Source organism: Prunus persica, chromosome G1, assembly GCF_000346465.2.
Source record: "Prunus persica cultivar Lovell chromosome G1, Prunus_persica_NCBIv2, whole genome shotgun sequence".
NCBI lineage: Eukaryota > Viridiplantae > Streptophyta > Magnoliopsida > Rosales > Rosaceae > Prunus > Prunus persica.
This window is the reverse complement of record NC_034009.1, coordinates 44686016-44704438: the sequence shown is the minus strand read 5'-3', so window position 1 is coordinate 44704438 and position 18423 is coordinate 44686016. Positions and strand designations below refer to the sequence as shown.

The following is an 18423-nucleotide window of genomic DNA, read 5'->3' as shown; positions in this document are numbered from 1 at the left end:
CATTATACGAGCACAAATTTGGTTGTAGTGGCTATGCTGGGTCTAAAACCTAGCATGACACACCATAGAAAGCATGAATATGCCGATTTAAATGCATCGGGTCGGTCCAAGTGAAAATCAAAATCGTCCCTAATCTTCAAGAAATAGCACCCTTGCCGGATACATAATTTGTTGCTAACTAACAGATTCAATTAAACAGAAACACTAGAGACAATTTGCGGCCAGTTTATTTGTTATCAAAGTAGTCTTGGAAATCAAAGATAGGAGATTTTGTTGTCATGAGTCTTGACAATATATGAAGTCACATTATAACACAAAACAAAGCTTTATTTATTTATTTTAAATTACTAAGAAAAACAAAGCTTAATTGAAATGTATTTTTAGAAATTTTTCCACCATAAGTAATGTTGTCATAGTCAACTATTGTTTTCCCAAGGTACCAGAATTATTCAGATTATATGACCAAAAGCAGAAGAAAAGCTGCTAAAAGCATGCTTGTTTGCTTGGTGGTCAACAATTCAAGATCAGCAAAAGATAACATAGACAATTCAAAGCAGATATTGCCATATCTTCAAAATTGGTGCAAGTATACAAATATGTGTGGAACACAAAGCCTAAGGGCAATTAACCACTTCCTATTGCCACTAAAATTTGGTTACAGAATGTACATAAGAGTAAAAATTAAGTCCATTTTTATTTTCACATGTTAAACCACTTACAACTGATTTTGAAACTATACAGTGGCTGCTGAATATGTCTGGAACAAGTAAGACAGGATCTTCTTGTAGTCACCAACTTTAGTACCAGTGTTGGGATCAATCAGGTAAGGAACCTATAAGAAGACAATTTTCTTAGTTTCATCCTTAGGGTTTTCAACAGGAGATCACCACGCACAGAAAGAAAAATAGTCTGAACTTACAAGAGACTCGGAAGGATATTGAAAACGTTTAATAATTAATTTTTTACCTGAATTGTTTGTTCTCTTAAGTAGGGCCTACCACATATACCAAAATTAAAACCAAAAGCATTTACAAGCTGTTAAGAGAATTACTGCATAATTGAGCAAAAAGCGCAACAGAGCTATGAAAATCTCATTCATGACATAACTACCGCAGAAAAAGCTCAAGACCATTGGAAACATAGTAAAACCAGATTGCGCAGACAATAAGTCAGTGCTACATCATATCATGATCATGTGATATAAGTTCCAGTCAAACTCTATTGCAGCAGAACATCATCTAAGGGATAGTTGTTCTCAAAAACTAACCTCTTTGGATCCAGATGCATCCAGTGACTTTGATCGCAGGGAACCTTCTCCCACGTTTTGAAGGATGTAAGGAAGCTCCAACTCACAAAGTGCCTCACGCACAATTCGTGCATACTTGAAAGAAAGAAAAAGAAAAGGATGGAGAGGAAGAGAAAATTAGAAATTACACAAAATGCCATAAGTCACTGTAAAAATTATGTACAAAGTACTAGCAGCATAGAATACAGAAAATGATTGTTAGATGATCCTGGGATTTGACCTCATCTGTAAATGTACAATGTCACACTGAGAAATTTTTGTACTGACAACTACAATTATATAGATCTTTGATCAATCACATGCCCTAAGTTGTCCAAATGAAGGACAGGTCTCAAATTAAAGCAGACTGTGAAGGACCCGGATCCTGTCATTTCCCATCTGTCATTTTTTCCCCTCTCCCCCAAATTCCGGCTGTTTGAGCACGGTAAAACGGAATGAAATGGCCATTATTCTATCCTTTGTCTGGAACATGTCTTTCATGCTATTGCGTACAAACCCCTTAGTCAAGGAAATAATGATGAAAGGACAACAATAAAACAGTACCCCTAGATTGTAACAAGAAACGGCAAAAGCTACACAAATATATGTGTGCTTCAACAAAATCATTTGTACTTCAAGGGAGAGTACCCAATTTCACTATGAGAGAAACCAAATTCATACAAATAATCTACACTCAACAATTGATTCCTAATCAACAACATATCTACCTGGATACCCTTGTACATCCTCCCCTTCCCATCTCTTCACACAATTGTAATGCTCTAGTGCCATCCCCATGATGAGAAAAAGCTACAATCATGGAATTCCTTGAAATAGGGTTCCTTTCAGACATCCAAATGAAGACTTTGACCGAATCCTCCAACTCCAGCACACTTAAGAGTACATACATGTAAGCCCATTGGTGAGGAAAGAATGATAACAAAAGGACTGTGACAATTAAACAGTGGAGTTGCTTCCCTAGACCTATAGAATTATCTACACTGAATGCCTCAAGAACTGCTGGAACCATGTTTCGGTAGTTTCAATCCGTCTTCTTGACCCTCAGGAAGGTTGAGGGTACCATTTTCTATAAGATAGACTATCTTTGAAAAATTTACATAGCTTCTTTCTCTCAAACCAATTTGTTGCAAATCCCACAAGGACCACAGTCCTGGAAACCTCATTGATTCTTCCATGAACTTAAAATTTCACCACACATCTTCGGGACTACTACTTTCTGAATACATGTCCATGAGTCCACATCAATAGACAAATCTAATTGAATTCCGGATTTCTTTACAGATCCATCCATTTGGCACCTTACTCTACTTTTTGAATGTGTGCCCAAGCGTCCACTACACAAATGTAATTGAATTCCCAATTCTAAATACATCCATCGACGTCCTACACTTATTGTCTGCAAACTAAAAATAATTTCAAAGAAACCAGTTAAGCATATGGAGGAAAAAGGAGGATCCAAGCCCAAATTATGAGAGCCTATATCCGTGTTCCCCTTGTAGGCAAACATAGACTGATTGGAAACAAACTACGATTCTCAATCTGTTATATATCCAACAAATATGAAAACATTTGGTGATGCATAAATCATGATACAATGGAAAATACTCAATGAAAGACCGTTATCTCACTGGATTATTTTCATATGAGTAAAGTTCCAGTTTTTTGGGTGGTGGGTCTCGCTTCGCCTTTTCCCACAATGTCATTCCTCTGCCTGCTCGAAAAATTGTTGGCATCCATCCTGTGAATAATGTGCTACAGGGAGCAACATTTAATATGAGCAAGAGAGACAGAGAAGAGAAGAGAATAGCCAGGTTAAACCACTTGTAATCGATACACACTTGATATTTCAAGTCACCCATTTAAAACATAATTTCTGTCATCTGTTTCCCACGGGCTTGATGCATGTTAGAGTTAAGACCCATGTTAACTTCTTAAGTTGTTTTTACTTAGGTTGATTTATTTACAATAATTATCAAATGGGATCACTATAGAGTCAAAACAACATATCAGCAAACTGATTCTTCATTAAAGCTAATAATTTAAGTGATATTGGACAGGAAATATAGTTTTACTTGTGATTTATACTCGTACAGAAAACTTAACATTCTTGTCCTATGAGAAGAACTCGAGGATCAATACCTTTCCAAAAGCCCCACTGTAGGTTTTCTACCTTTACCGTATTGTTCAAATAGGTATTTCACAATTTCACCTAGCATCAAAGGCAGAAAGAATGCAAATAAGACAACTTTGATAAAATCATTTCCAACAATCGAGATAAAACATGTATCAGCAATATTTTACAAGTTTAACGTACTACTCTATACAGACTTGGTTAAAACTTAAAATGAGGTGCAGAAAAAGCTCTCAATTACAACATTTAGTTACATTTTATTTAGACATAAGAGCACATGCTGATATTTCCCAGTCATGAGATTAATTATTAATTCTATGCCATGTGACAAGAGAAAAGAAAATTAGCTCGGTGAAAAAAATGATAATAGGGAAGTAAAAAGCTTGTCTAGAAACAAAGAATTACAAAGCATGATGACTTTCCTGATATAACCCAATGATTGAATGAACTTTGGCATTCAAGAGTGAAAGCAGTTTGAAGATGTTCTATTTGGCCATCACATAGACCATTCAGATGATTAGACTTAACAACCACAATGTAGAAACTCATTATGAAGGACAGAGTATCACTAAGTTTTGGAAAACACTAAATGATCCAATTAGCTGGCAAAATAAACAAGGTGGTCTATACACTGTCACAATAAATTGAACAATGTTTTCTTTATTTTGTGAAGGATAAACTTTGATGGAAGTAGGATAAGGAGAATACAACTATACATTTCAACAACAAAATGCACAGTTTTGAAAACACTGTGTGCACCCTTTGGAAACAGACACAGGCAGATGCAGTTGTAATTGGCAAGTTTAAACAAGTTTGAAGGTATTTATGGTGCCTAATGCTTGAAGTAATCAGGTAACAAGTGGGCTACAAAGCATAAACCTATGAGTGACAACCCCATTTCACTGTAACATCTTGCCCTTAGTTTTTAATTAATATGGGTCCAAGTAAACTTATCCATACTCATATAGAAAACACAACAGCTTTGAATGTTTGATTCGCCACTCTACAATTTTCTTCTTTCCTTTTCTTGGCACACATAAAAAGTCGTAGTTCATCCCAGAACAGCAGCCAAAGAGACCTAAATATTTTGGTGGATGTGACTGAACAATTGATGAATTACACTGATAATCATTATGTTTTCAATCGTTTGCACTATATCATTAAGGCCTTATTATCAAATTCTAATAAATGAGAAATATATCATTTTCAGCAAAATTAGTAGACAAGTGGACGTGGGTTAATCTTAGATTCAAATCTTCCAGTACGGAAAGAAAGAGAGATACCGACAGACAGAAAGACAGAGAGAGATGTAGAGGCATCCATGTGAAATGAAGTTTGATAACTTACCACTTTCATACATTGAAATACCAGTATTTGGATCAATGAGAAAAGGAAACCTGCAATGAGAATATTCATAATCCAAATTTTAATAAGGAGATGAAGAGGCACAACAACAAAAGCTAGTCTTAGACAAAGTAATGACCTTTTGGCGTAGAAAATGTATGATGAATGAGTAACACAGCTAAATCCATCAAATGTAACAATATTATGAAATGACATGTGATAATTTATCAATCTCAAGTATCATTTATTAGTTACAAATTTCACAGAAATGATGACCTCACTACAAACTTATTTCCAATTATACTTCATTCAATTATCAGAACACTTATCAGAAAGAAAACAACTTCTTTATAAGTTGATACAAAGAAAAGGGAATTACATACTGCTCTTTGCCACCAAATCCTTTAACCATTTCTCTATGTCTTACTGAACCTTTTGGACAAGGATAGACCTGCAAATGTGTGTCAATAAGTTGACATTTGAAAAACTAATCAATTAAGCGTCAACAAGAATAACCACTCTGAAATATGTAAAGCTCTATCAAGCTATAAAGGTTGTATTCCAGAAAGAAGTAGGAGGCTCCATCCATCCATCATATCATTTTACATTATTCTTTCTTCACCTCAACCACCCTGTGGCCCCAAGGTGACCAAACTCAGAGAAAAATGAGGAACAAAATCAAAACCTGAGTATAAAATTTCAAGGAAACCATACTTAATTTTGAATCGGCATGTTATCTGAGATCTAACCCATTGACTTGATTAATTTAATCAATTTTTCAGGCCAAATCCTTCTTAATTTATTTATAATAAGATGCTCGAAGTGATCGGAAATGTCTAGAGGGCTCAAAATTTTGAAAACTAGTTTAATTGATTTATTTTAACATGCTTGACATGATCAGAAATGGTATCTCTAACAGGAATCAAAATTTATAGAACTAGTTATATTATATATACACCACATAAAGAGTTTCCCAAGAAAATGCAGTCAGTTTCATGCATTATATTCTGTAATAGTTCTATGAGTTACAAACAATTTACAATTAATGGATGTCAACCTAATTTAGCTCTCTAAGTTTATTGACAAAACAGAAGGATCATATAAAGAGGCAGGACTGAACTGGTTGTCAACCTTATCTTTTGGTTGAACTTAGTAAAGCTTGAATTGAAAGTTTTAGTGGGCATTGAAGTTTGTTGAAAGCAGGTACTTATAAACCAATAGCCATGGTTTAATCTGTGCACTTTATCATAGAGTGTGTTCCAACCATCTTCTAAGCTAATTTAGAATCCCTTCCTTAAAGTTTGCCTTCATTTTTGTGAAGGCAGAAATCTTACATTAGATAAAGTTCACACCTCATAGCTGTAAGGATAGGCTCAAACCCATCTACCAAAATTTTCATGAGAATTTCATTGTTTTGCAATATTCTTCTTCTGATGGTAATGAAAAGTAAAGGAAACCAAGACTGAATGGTCACGGTGTGAAAGAAAAATGCTCTCAAACACCACTAGTACTGTAGCAAAGTTCTCAACTAGCACTATTAATGTAGCAATAGTCCATTATATCGATATCATCTTGATATGCTGTCAATACTTTCGATATTGTCCCAAGAGCATTATATCAATATCAATACTGTCGATACTGTCGATATGCTGTCAATACTGTCGATATCATCTTGATAACTATTTGAGAACTTTACTACAGTAATAGTGGTAGCATTTCCCAAGAAATATATGATACGAAGTAGTGCAGGAAAATTTACTACTTATTCCTAAATAGGACAGTTACTGATATGGAAAGATGGAATGAAAACATAACTGGTTGCAGTGATACGTGTTACTCACCTCTGCAGAAAGATCTAGCTCAGTCAAAGCTTCTCTAACCCTCCTGCAAAAAGGGCATGCCTCTGTTGACAAAATCAGTTTGCAAATTCAACAACGGAAAGTTTCTAATCCCTATTAAGGTTAAATCAACATTGACAATAGACTGTACCAAACAGCAAGAACTAATTTAGGCATATTCGCATGGCCAACAAAACAATTTGCTTCTTAGTGCTAATCATGCTGATACACAAGTTTTTACCCTTTTATTGGTCTATACAAATTTATACCCATGGTTGACATATTGGTATCCTCAATGGTGAAAATCGTTTTCCAAAATACTAAAACTCTAAAAGAAAAAAAGTTACTATTGCTGTATTTGCACTCTTATAATAAAAAAGAAGCTTACCAAATTCAAAAAGCTGCAAATGCATAGGAGGATCCAAGGTAGTGATGTCCTGTCTGTCCAAATTCTGCGAGAGAGATCTTGATCCCCAAGGGAATCTGGCGAAGGTAGACAATGAAGATGTAGCTACCTATTTTGAGAGCCAAAAAGGTGGAAGTCTATTAGGGTCAGCTAAGAGTTGAGTTATTCAGAGATAGGCATCTTCCTGGTGCAAAACTAACTCTAGACCCAAATGCATGCATGAATTGATAATACCTATAAGGCAGAAACAAACACACACACAATGATAAGATATGATGAAGTTACAGCCAATCCTATTTGTAAGGATGTTGGAAATCCTAATAGGTTCTATAGTACTCTACAGTCTCATCCAGATAAAACAGCAAAAGGTCAACTACATTTGTGCCAAGTAATTAAAAAAAAAAGTATTCTTTAGCCACCACAATTCCACAGTAGCAACAAACAATTAAAAAAAAACCAGGAAAATTTTGAAAGTGATTACCTCCAAAGTAAAGTTCCGTTCTTGAGAGGGATCTCCTCCCTGCAGGAAACAAGACAAAACAATGGTGAAATGATGGAAACAAATGCCAAATAGTCAACACTGCATTTCAATTTTGAATCACAAACAAGAGTATAAAATTCAGTAGTTTGCACTATGAAGAAGCAACAATGATACATGAACCTCAATGCATGGTACTATGCTCAGCAGTCGGGAATATGAGCCATGAATGCATGTCTTTAAGGACCATCAGTTAATATACTTGTCCACATGGCCTAAAGGTAGGTTTGTGCGTAGGAAACACATGTACCCTATAGAAAACACCCTACACAGAAGAGGGATTGAGGTTTAAAATCAAACACCTAGCATGACACCATATGTTCAAGAAGAAGTGGTTCTTCTTCTTATGCAATATAGAATGCACATTCAGGTAATGGATATTGATAAATTTGACAGGTATTTGCATGCAAAAGCTCTATGGCACAAAAAAGAGTGGCATAGTAAATGACAGAAAATTGTGAAAAGATCTTAGTGTGAAAAGAAACAAAGCCATGCACTCAGATGTGAGCACTAATGCAGTGCCAAATACCAATCATCTTAAGGTAGGGGGATTGTAAACGGTGATTAATATGTTTAATGTAGCTACCATTGCAAAAAACAAAGTTTGCAGAACAACATATATGAACAATTTTTCCCCATTTTTTCCACTAAGATTGTAATTAGTCTGTCATTACTTAGGAGGCTTCTTGAAAAAATCAAATATTGGATATGGTTCTGTCATATTTCAACTGCATATTAGCTGGCATCTTTCCCTGATGCTAGCAGTGGCCCAGAAAAACAATTTTCTATAGACATTGAAAATCAAGAACACAGCTAAAGACTACTTCCCTACCAGAAGATTTTCTTGTAAAGAGATGAGTCATAAGCTGATAAGACTGTTCCTTTTTATGGTCCGCATATTACATAATGTGATTTTCACAATTTTTTTCCATGCCAATGCACACTTAAAAAAAAAAAAAAACGTACATAGCGATTCTAGTAGAGTTTTGACCCCAAAAAAAGTTGCTAGATTTTGCTAAAAAATATAAATAAAAACTGGAAAAAGAAAAGAGAAATAAAAGGATAGGAGAGACTGACGGAGAAGAGCTTGAGCAAGGGACAGAGCACGGATAAAAAGCTGGTTGATGGGTTGCCACCATTACTGGAAACTGCACCATTTTCCCGAGACAACTGGGTTTCCAACTCGTTTGTATCTGCATCTGAGTCAGCAGAATTCGCATGAAATATGTTTCTGCAAGAAACCCAGTTCCCATTTCTCAATAATCTTTGAGAATATGGTGATAATTTCAGAGCAAAAGCTGGAATTGAAGTTCTTGGTAACACAGAGTTCTCAAAATCTGTCAAAAAGCTGTGCGGTGGCTTTGAAGAATAGCACAGTGTTGTCTGAGAACACGTCAGAGATATTACTGACATTCTTCGACCTTGGTTCTTAATTCTTGGATGGTTAGCAATGTTTTTCTTCGTTTCGCAATCTTTAAAATATTGTCTCCAGGTTGATGTCGGGATTTTTTTTTCTTTTATATGAAAGTAGCAATCGTATAGTTTAAAGGTGGAGAAATAAAAGAACAAATCCAAGTGGAAAACGGCATTCAGTGGTCTGATAATTCCGGTCAATAACGCAATAATAGAATAATTTTTCACATGTTATTATGTTATCAGTCGAGAATAACAAAATAATATTATCCTAATTACATATAAATTTTTAAAATAATAATGTGTGAGAAACTTATCTCTTGTAATTTATACTATGTTGAACTTTATTTTTGATTAAATCGTAGCAATGATTTCTAAATTATACAAGAATTTATATTTTCAATTTTGAGTTTTAATAATAGGTTGTTGTCATCCCCAAATTAGGTTATGTATTTTACTATTGGTCATTTCCGTTAACTTTGTTAATTTTTCTATTGAACTCAAAAGTAAATTAGGAAATTCATCCCAACTTTATAAATGAATAAAACAACAAATCAAAAAATTGAAGAAAATCATGGACTCTCGTTGCTCTTGCTTGTTTTTTCGACCTCTTTGGGCCGCATGCCCTCGAGATTTTGGTTTGTAATTCTCTTTTTCGCAAAAAAAAAAAAAATAATAATAATAATAATAATAATAAATAACTAGCATTTCAAAGAGGCAAGAATGCGAAACTTTGTACCAAGACACAATAGCTGGAGTGCAAAAATGAGAGGCTTGTCTTCTCTCTGCCGGAGTAGCTGGTTATCGAGGACAAGAAGAGAAGCTCCACACACAATCTTATTCTCAAATACTCTCTGTACTGACAACAGTGATGGGGTTCAAAGCTCAAGGATCAAGATCTTCGATCGCCATTTCAGACGCAAACAGGTTCAAATCTCTTGTTCACAAATATCTATGAATTGTCTCAATTGGGCAATTGGGTTGAGGTGGGCAGTCTCGGAAATTATTGGTTGAACTCATTTTCATTTGATTTTTAAGAAAATTTTGTTATTTGTTTTCGTTCGGAAGGTCTTGGGTTTTGGAACAGTATAGCCGCACGGCTATGCTCCTTGCATATTTTGACAATATAGCCGCACGGCTATGCTCTTACATACATTCATGCAAACAGTATAGCCGCACGGCTATACTCCTTTATACCCTCCTTCCGTATATTACAGTATAGCCGAACGGCTATACTCTTGGCATATATTGAAGTATTTAAACAGTATAACGCTTTAAACATTCAAAAGTGTATCATTTTTAAAAAATATAAAATTAGTTTCTTTAAGTCAATAAGTAGTTTCATTAAAAATTAAATTAAAATAAAATAATATCTTAGCCTTATTTAATTACTTTCATTAAAAATTATGTTTTAATTATTATTTAATTAATATTAATTTCTTTAATTAACTACATAAATTATATTACTTAATAAATAGTAATTAATTATTTAAATTTTCTGTTGGATATAATTTTCTTAATGATGAGTAAATAACTAGGCAATGAATCAAATTAGGCAATCAACTAACTTGATTTAAATTTGAAGTGCCCAAGTGATTGAAAAATCCCACCGTGTTATTATCACTAATTGCTTAATATCACTAGCCCATTTTGCAATGTTTAAATTTTTTATTTTTAAAACATATACCCGAACGGCTATACAACTTGCATATATTCAATGATTCAAACAGTATAGCCAGAGGGCTATACTCCTTGCATATATTGAAGTATTGAAACAGTATAGCCGCACGGCTATACGCCTGGCAGATATTCAAGTGTTGCAGCAGTATAGCCGCATGGCGATACTCCTTGCAAAATGCAGTCTCTAACAGACGAATGCATACCTCCTTCAAGAACTGTGCCACTGAAATAAACTCATGAACACAAACAATCTCATTGTTCCAATCAAGTAGGTCCTAAAATGAAGGAGCTAAAAGAAAATATTAGATTTCGAACTTACGCCCTCATCTTGGAAGGACTTGTTCCATCAGCACCACCAATAATTGAAATGCTATTGATCTTGACATCTTATGTAAATCTATTAGAAATAAATGAACAAAATATAACTTAATCAAAACGTAAAGTAACGACATCAGAGATAACTTGGTCTTTGAATGGTAGGTTTTAATAAAATTTCTCAAGATGCAACACAAATGTTTTAGAAATAAGTACAGCTATGTTTAACATCAGATATAGGCTAGCAGATGAGCACAAGAACAAAAGATAATTATAAATGACACAAAAATTAAGTGTTATGTTTGTTTTAGGTGAACCTGGAGATGCTACTAAGGTTGAATCCCATACTTAAACTGATACAGATCGGACTATGCAGATCTAACAAGAGGTGTTAGCATTGAAATTGAATGAAAATATGGAAAAATGGGTACAAGTACTCAACCAATGGATCTCCCTGTCCCCATCCATTTCATGTTCATGCATTCTTTAACTCATGTCCTGAAGATAACACATAAAACAACAAAAGTGGATACGGAATGTAAACAAGTAGCTCAGGATCACCCTCATTGCTCTCCAAGTGTTCCTGTTGCAGAAAGTAGGATCAGATGAGGCTTCATATTTCTAGTAATTGGAACATAAATTAAAACCAAAATATATGCATGGTAAACCTGAATTGAATCTCAACCAATGATTCAGCAATTTCTTGGCCGAAGATGAGGGTTTTTCCTCTTGTACAGCAGCTGTATTATCTTGCATCTCTCTGGGAGTTTTTGATTTACTCTTTTGCACATCTTATGGATCCAAAAGCTGCATTTCACCCAGATAACATTAGTGAGAATTGACAAAAATGTATTTGCAGAGATGCCAGACCCGCCAGGAAAAAAGAAATCCGAAGAAAAAAAACGTCATTCAAGTTTTTGAAAAATCGGCCGCCTAGGCGGGCTAGGCGGTTTTTTATTTTTTATTTTAAAAATAAATAGTATAGCCGCGCGGCTATACTATTTACTCTGGACGTGATGCCATTTTGGTATTAGCATCAAATGGCATTCATTTTATCTGGAAATGGCCACAGGACCTTAAATCTAGTTGAGTGGTAAAGAATGACATGCGTTATAATTCTTTCCTATTAGATTTCTCCTCTCTTTCCTTTCGAAATTGAAATCGGAGCAATAGTTGGTCATTTGATTGTGATGATATTGATTGAATGCAGGCAACTCCCAAGGTTCACCCTAATTTATGGAAACCAAGGAGTGGCTTAGAGCTGATGAACAATGACCTTCCCAGCACCAACCCTGAAGACTCGATGTCCTGCTTTGATTTGTCCAAGAATGATTCATATCTCATGTCAGCAACAGGAGGGATGATCTCCATTTTTGACACGACAACATTCAAGGTAAACCCAACACAAATAGTATTCTTGAAATTTTCTTTTCCCAGCCAAAACTTCCCAAATCTTGTTTGCCAATATGCTTAGGTTCTGTTTGCAAATTTCTCATGATCTAACTAATTGTACTCATAAAAATCTATTGCGTAAAAACACAGACGATGAAGAAAGTCATGCCACCGCCACCTGCGGCAACATGTCTTACTTTTCACCCTCGAGATGACAATATAGTTGCTATTGGCATGGACAATTCCACCATTGTAATATACAATCTCCACTCAGACGAGGTAGTTTGTTTGTTCTTGTGAAAAATAATAATAATAATCATGCTCGATGTTGTGAACTTGTGATGAAGCAAACCTGAAAAGTTTGTCATTGCCTCGATTTATATATCTTGCAGGTTACAAGGAAGCTTGAGGGTCACGCCAAAAGAGTGCCTTGCCTTCTCGAACACTCTGAATGTACTAGTTTCTTCTGGTGTTGATGCATATTGGAAACTATAATATTACTTTCAGACATGGCTTCTACTCTAATGTGACTTCTGTTATTTAACGATCGACGTCGTTTTGGCCCTGCAGATTTTTGTGTGGGGTGCTGCTGGGTGGGAAAAACAGAGAAGCAAATTGTTGCAGACTCCAGATGGGAAGGAGTTGAGATCATATTGTCAGATACTTACATCCAAATTCACCAGAATGAGCTGCACCTCCTTGCCATAAACAAGACTCACCTTGCAGTGTATGAAGTGAAAGAACTAGCATGTGTTTAGGGGGAGGGGAGGCTAACCCCATCCCAAGGTCAGGGCATACCAAGGCCTCTTTGAGGAACTATTTGGCTTTTTAATTATTCACTTTGGGATTAAAAACACAAGGCACCCAAAAAGTGATCAGGCCACTCAATGATTCACCATGATTTTTTTAATTTTTTTTTATTTATATAAAGATGAAGTCACCGCCCTTCACAAGTATATGATACTAACCTATACAAATTGTGTATCAATTTTTACTTTGCCTTGCATTGCAAAGCTCAAAAAGAGCCTGCATAGTTTACAATTGATTTCAAGAAAGATAGGGTTCTTTTGGAAAATTCTGCAAGCTAAGTATTCTTCAAGTGGTCACACCATCTCTAGGAGGTTTTCCCTTAGGAATGACTGTCCGGTAGTTGCAACATCACAAATGTAAAACAGAGACGAGAGGACTGCCACCTTTTTGGCTTTGACCTGCAATCATCTCCTGATTCACTTTTATATGTGTTGATGCATAAGGAAGTTGTGTCAAACTTTTCACATGGGCACTCTACCATCCTCGCCAAAACAAAACTGAGCATGGCACATCATTGTGCTGTGGTGTTTTTGTTCCCCTTGCAAATTCTTCTTTGCATAGAGAAAATGAACCATCAACATAACCAACAGAGGAGATAAAAGATCAAGAGTCCTGAAAATTCCAGGAAACGGATCTCCTTGTAGAAAGGTTCTGCTGAAGCTGCAAAATGCATACATCATGTGATTAATTTGCATATCAGATGTAAATATCAAATAATTTGGCATGCAAAGCAAGGCAAAAAGTAAATGAAATCAGCAAAAGACAAGGTCCATGGATGCATCTAACAAAACATTAGCTTATTTGTTTTGGTTGTCCAATGGCTGCAGCATTCCTAAGTTATTACATACAATTAATCAGGTGTGCTAGTATATGAGCTCTCTTTTCGTTATGTGATTATTCCTTCTCATTCTGAAACCCCTTTTATTTTTCCCTCTTGTGTTTTGTTTCATTATTCAGTTCTGTTTTCGTTTGTGTTGGTAGATCTCATCAATCATCGAAGTTCTTTTTTCCCGTGATATTTGTGTGATCTTTTTTTTTTGGTGTATGCAGTGCAGGTGCCAAAGACTAGAAAAGGCAAAAAAAGAAAAGAAAGGCTCAACCCGTTAATAAGGAAGGATAGATTATCATCAGCAAGATGTTTCTCCGTGGGGATTCAGTTATCATTGTTCTTAGGAATCCTAAGTGAGGTTCATTGTATGTAGCTTTGACAATTCCAATAGACTTGTACAAGTAGAGTCCATGCTGAATATTTATATGTACTGAAGTTGGGAGCTTTTATATGCACTTTCTTTAATTAGAGCAACTTTCAAGTGCTGTACATGTATATTTCTTTGGATCTGTTTGTGAATTTCAGTTTACATGTATTGAATGCACTTTTTAGTCGTATAGTTTTTGAACAAAACTTAACTCGTTTGAATCTGTTGGTGAATTCAATTGATAGGTACTTGCACTTCACAATATACAAGAAGTAAGGGAATTTGTGTTTAGGAATTTAGTAAGGGGATTTGATTTGAGGATTTAGGTTTGTGTTTGAATTTGTGGATATGATTTGAGGGTTTAGAGTCGACTTGGGATTGGCCACTCTCGCTCTGATACCATGCTAAGAATTGTATGGTTTGAATATTTGGATAATTGTCTTCTTCTCTATAAGGAGTAATATATAGTCACTACAACACAAAAACCCTTCTATGACGTTTGATTTGAGCATGGAAGGCATTTAATGATGCAGATCAGGCATCGTAACCCGCGTCGTCGAAAGGGGGGGTCATGGAAACTTTTTCAAAACACGACGTTTGTTCCGCGTCATGGAATGGAGTTTCAATGACGCGGATAGCGTGTCGTGGAAACTTTACGTTTGCATTCAATGACGCAGATTTGCATTCAATAATATGTGAGAATTATGTGTATTATTAAAAATTTTGTAAAAAAATAAGTATATTAAATATGAAATATATGTATGGACATGTTCGATACGAGTACTATATGGTTGCTTTTTAAAAAATTAGGAAAACCAGAGCATAGCCGCAAGGCTAGACAATTTCTTTTTAAAAAAATTAAAAAAGTGTATAGCGGGCGACTATACTGTTTTGTTTGAAAATTTTAAAATACAGAGTATCGCCGTGCAGCTATACTATTTCTTTTCAAAAAAAAATTGGGGAAACAACAGAGTATGGCTGCGCAGTTATACGATTTCTTTTTAAAAATTAAAAATATAGCGTATAGCGGTTCGGTTGTACTATTTCTTGTTTAAAAAATTAGGCAAAACAGCGTATAGCCTTGCGGCTATACTATTTCTTTCCAAAAATTAGAAGAAACAGAGGATAGCCGCCCGGCTATACTATTTCTTTTTGACAAATATGAAATATATGTATGTACATGTTCAATACAAGTATTGTACATTTGCTTTTTAGAAAATTAGCAAAAACTACGTGGCTTTATATCATTTGATGTGTAGGCTCCACACATGTGTCACGTCATTAATTTAACAAAAAAATTTACGAAACTAATGGCATGGACTATTTTGATGTGGAGAGGGTAACCTTAAGAACTATTGTGTTACAAAAAAACAAAAACAAACATTAAGGACGAAAGGTGATAATTTCGTAAATCTCCAAGACTATTTGTGATAAAAAGCCTTCAAAAAATGGTGGAAATATTTGACTACGTTTGTAAAAAAGCAAGTGACATGACAGAAAGTGCTTCTTGGGTGCTGGACTTTAAGAGTCAACTTTTGCTAGCAATTTATTTTATTATTTTTTAATTTCTTTCATAAAGAAGATGATTTTAGATTTCTCTTCACAATCCTGCTAACAATAACATCAAATAAACCATCGGAATGGGGACCAGGTGGACAATGCTCCTCCGCCTAGCCAGACATGCAATCTGATTTGCTCAGAACGGCGGAGCCACCCTTAGGTTGGAGTGAAAAAAAAAAAAAGTTTAGTACTAAATTTTAGGAAGTTCATCCTATTTAGTGGAAATTAGTTCACCCCGTCTTAGAAAAAATTAGTCTAGCTACTTCACTCCAACAGCTCTTTAAATGAAAAATAAATAGATATATGGCTTACTCCTATGAAAATTCTGGCTCTGTTTGTCCATCAACAGGCCAAGCAGCACATCAGCTCTGATTTATGCTCCAAATATCTGCATCCATAGAGGGAAAAAGTCTAATTAAGTTTATGCCTCTGGGGCTCAGTCAAATTGGTAAAAGTACTGGACAATAAAGCTCATGTACATTACGAATGGGAAATTATAGTTACTACAATGTAAAGAAAGCTGTGCTTAGCTTTCTCTTTCTGTAACATTGATGACAAAAAAAAAAAAAAAATTCAGCATAAAGTAAATTTGCTTGACAATAAATTGTGTGTTAGTTCAGTTATGAATATATACATACTATCCAATGTGGATATTAAGTTCATTATTTCACACCTTTGATCTTCTTTTTTCTTTTTGGGCTGATTGGCTGCTGATTTCTTCACGCTTACATGATTCTGTTTCCTAGCAGATTTATTTTGTGCTTTGATGCTTCCATATATACTTCCCTTTCAGCTTTCTTCCATGTTCATTCTTCTCATTTCAATATTGAGGTCAGATGAGTGAAGGTTTGGTCCTGCCTCATCATCATAAAGGCCACTGAACTTGATTTCTGGCTCATGATCATCGTCACCGTTTTCATCACCATCATCATAATCATCATCATCGTCCTCCTCCTCCTCATCATCATCATCATCATTGTCGTTTTCATCATATTCTTCATCGTCGTCTTCATCATCTCTAAGAATATAAGCATATGGGACAGACTTGCACGCAATAAAAGAGTCAGTGTCATATATAAATTTGTCCCATAAAAGAATACAGAAATCCAAATCCAAATCCAAAAAGAAGAGAAGAGAGAGTATGATGGTTTGTATAAAACCTCGGTTTTGGAAAAAAAAGGCGTATAGCCGCACGGCTAGCCTTTTTTTTAAAATTCAAAAAAATAGTATAGCCGCGCGGCTATACTACTATACAGATATTTACATATAAAGGCCGGCCCATGGCCTAAGGCCACGTGGCAAAGAGCTAAAGCCATACTATTTTTTAAATGCAAAAAACGAGTATAGCCGCACGGCCATACTTTTTTTCAAACTTCAATAAAAATAGTATAGCCGCGCGGCTATACTATTATATATATATATATATATATATATATACATCTATATAAAGGCCGGCCCATGGCCTAAGACCACGTGTGAAAAAGGTAGAGCCATACTATTTTTTAAATGGAAAAAAGGTGTACAGCCGGACGGCTATACTGTTTTTTAATTCAAAAAAAATAGTATAGCCGCGCGGCTGTACTATTATATATATATATATTTATATACAAAGGCCGGCCCATGGCCTAAGCCCACGTGGCAAAGAAGCCTAAGCCCATGTGTCAAAGAGGTAAAGCCATACTACTTTTTAAATGCAAAAAACGAGTATAGCCGCCCGGCTATACTGTTTTTTAAAATTCAAAACAAATAGTATAGCCGTTCGGCTATACTATTATATATATATTTTTATATAAAGGCCGGCCCATGGCCTAAGCCCACGAGGAAAAGAGGCCTAACCCCACGTGTGAAAGAGGTAAAGCCATACTTTTTTTTAAATGGAAAAAAGGAGTATAGCCGAACGGCTATACTTGTTTTTTAAAAATTCAAAAAAATAGTATAGCCGCGCGGCTCTACTATATATAAAGGCCGGCCCATGTCCGAAGCCCACGTGGCAAAGAAGCCTAAGCCCACGTGTCAAAGAGGTAAAGCCATACTACTTTTTAAATGCAAAAAACGCCGGCTATACTGTTTTTTAAAATTCAAAAAAACTAGTATAGCCGTTCGGCTCTACTATTGTATATATGTATATATTTTTATATAAAGGCCGGCCCATGGCCCACGTGGCAAAGAGGCCTGAGCCCAGGTGTGAAAGAGGTAAAGCCATACTTTTTTTTAAATGGAAAAAAGGAGTATAGCCACCCATTTTTGACAATTAATTATATATATTTATTATACAAATATATATTTATTTATATCCAATCCCAAACCATGATGAGGCCCAACTTTGCCTCCACTAGATCCATACTCTATTTGGTATTTCTAAAGTCTTGGTGCTTATAAACCATAGAAGGAAACAACTCCCTTCCAATGTGGGACTAAATGCAAGTGTGTTTTCCTATACAAACTCTAACACCATTCGACATCTAAGTCTTGTTTTTAAAACATTGATATCAAC

At 35.3% G+C, this 18423-nt stretch overlaps 1 protein-coding gene across 1 annotated transcript; it reads right to left on the bottom strand.

Moving 5' to 3' along the window:
* Positions 543–9261, bottom strand: LOC18792401. Its single transcript, XM_007223432.2, has 10 exons — positions 8641–9261; positions 7507–7545; positions 7008–7134; positions 6623–6684; positions 5165–5232; positions 4785–4834; positions 3446–3515; positions 2935–3058; positions 1268–1381; positions 543–832 (listed from the first exon to the last, which is right to left on the bottom strand). Exons 1-10 carry the CDS (start codon positions 8974–8976, stop codon positions 734–736), a joined length of 1089 nt encoding a protein of 362 aa, XP_007223494.2. The 5' UTR covers positions 8977–9261; the 3' UTR covers positions 543–733.

Bases quoted from the DNA above. Each gene is read 5' to 3' on its own strand.
- LOC18792401 (XM_007223432.2), bottom strand. From the start codon at position 8,976: ATGTCAGTAATATCTCTGACGTGTTCTCAGACAACACTGTGCTATTCT. The intron at 4,835-5,164 runs GTATGTAATTCC...TTCTCATTGCAG, and splicing joins GGATTTGGTGGCAAAGAGCA to GTTTCCTTTTCTCATTGATC. The intron at 3,059-3,445 runs GTATTGATCCTC...TGCTCCCTGTAG, and splicing joins ACAGTGGGGCTTTTGGAAAG to CACATTATTCACAGGATGGA.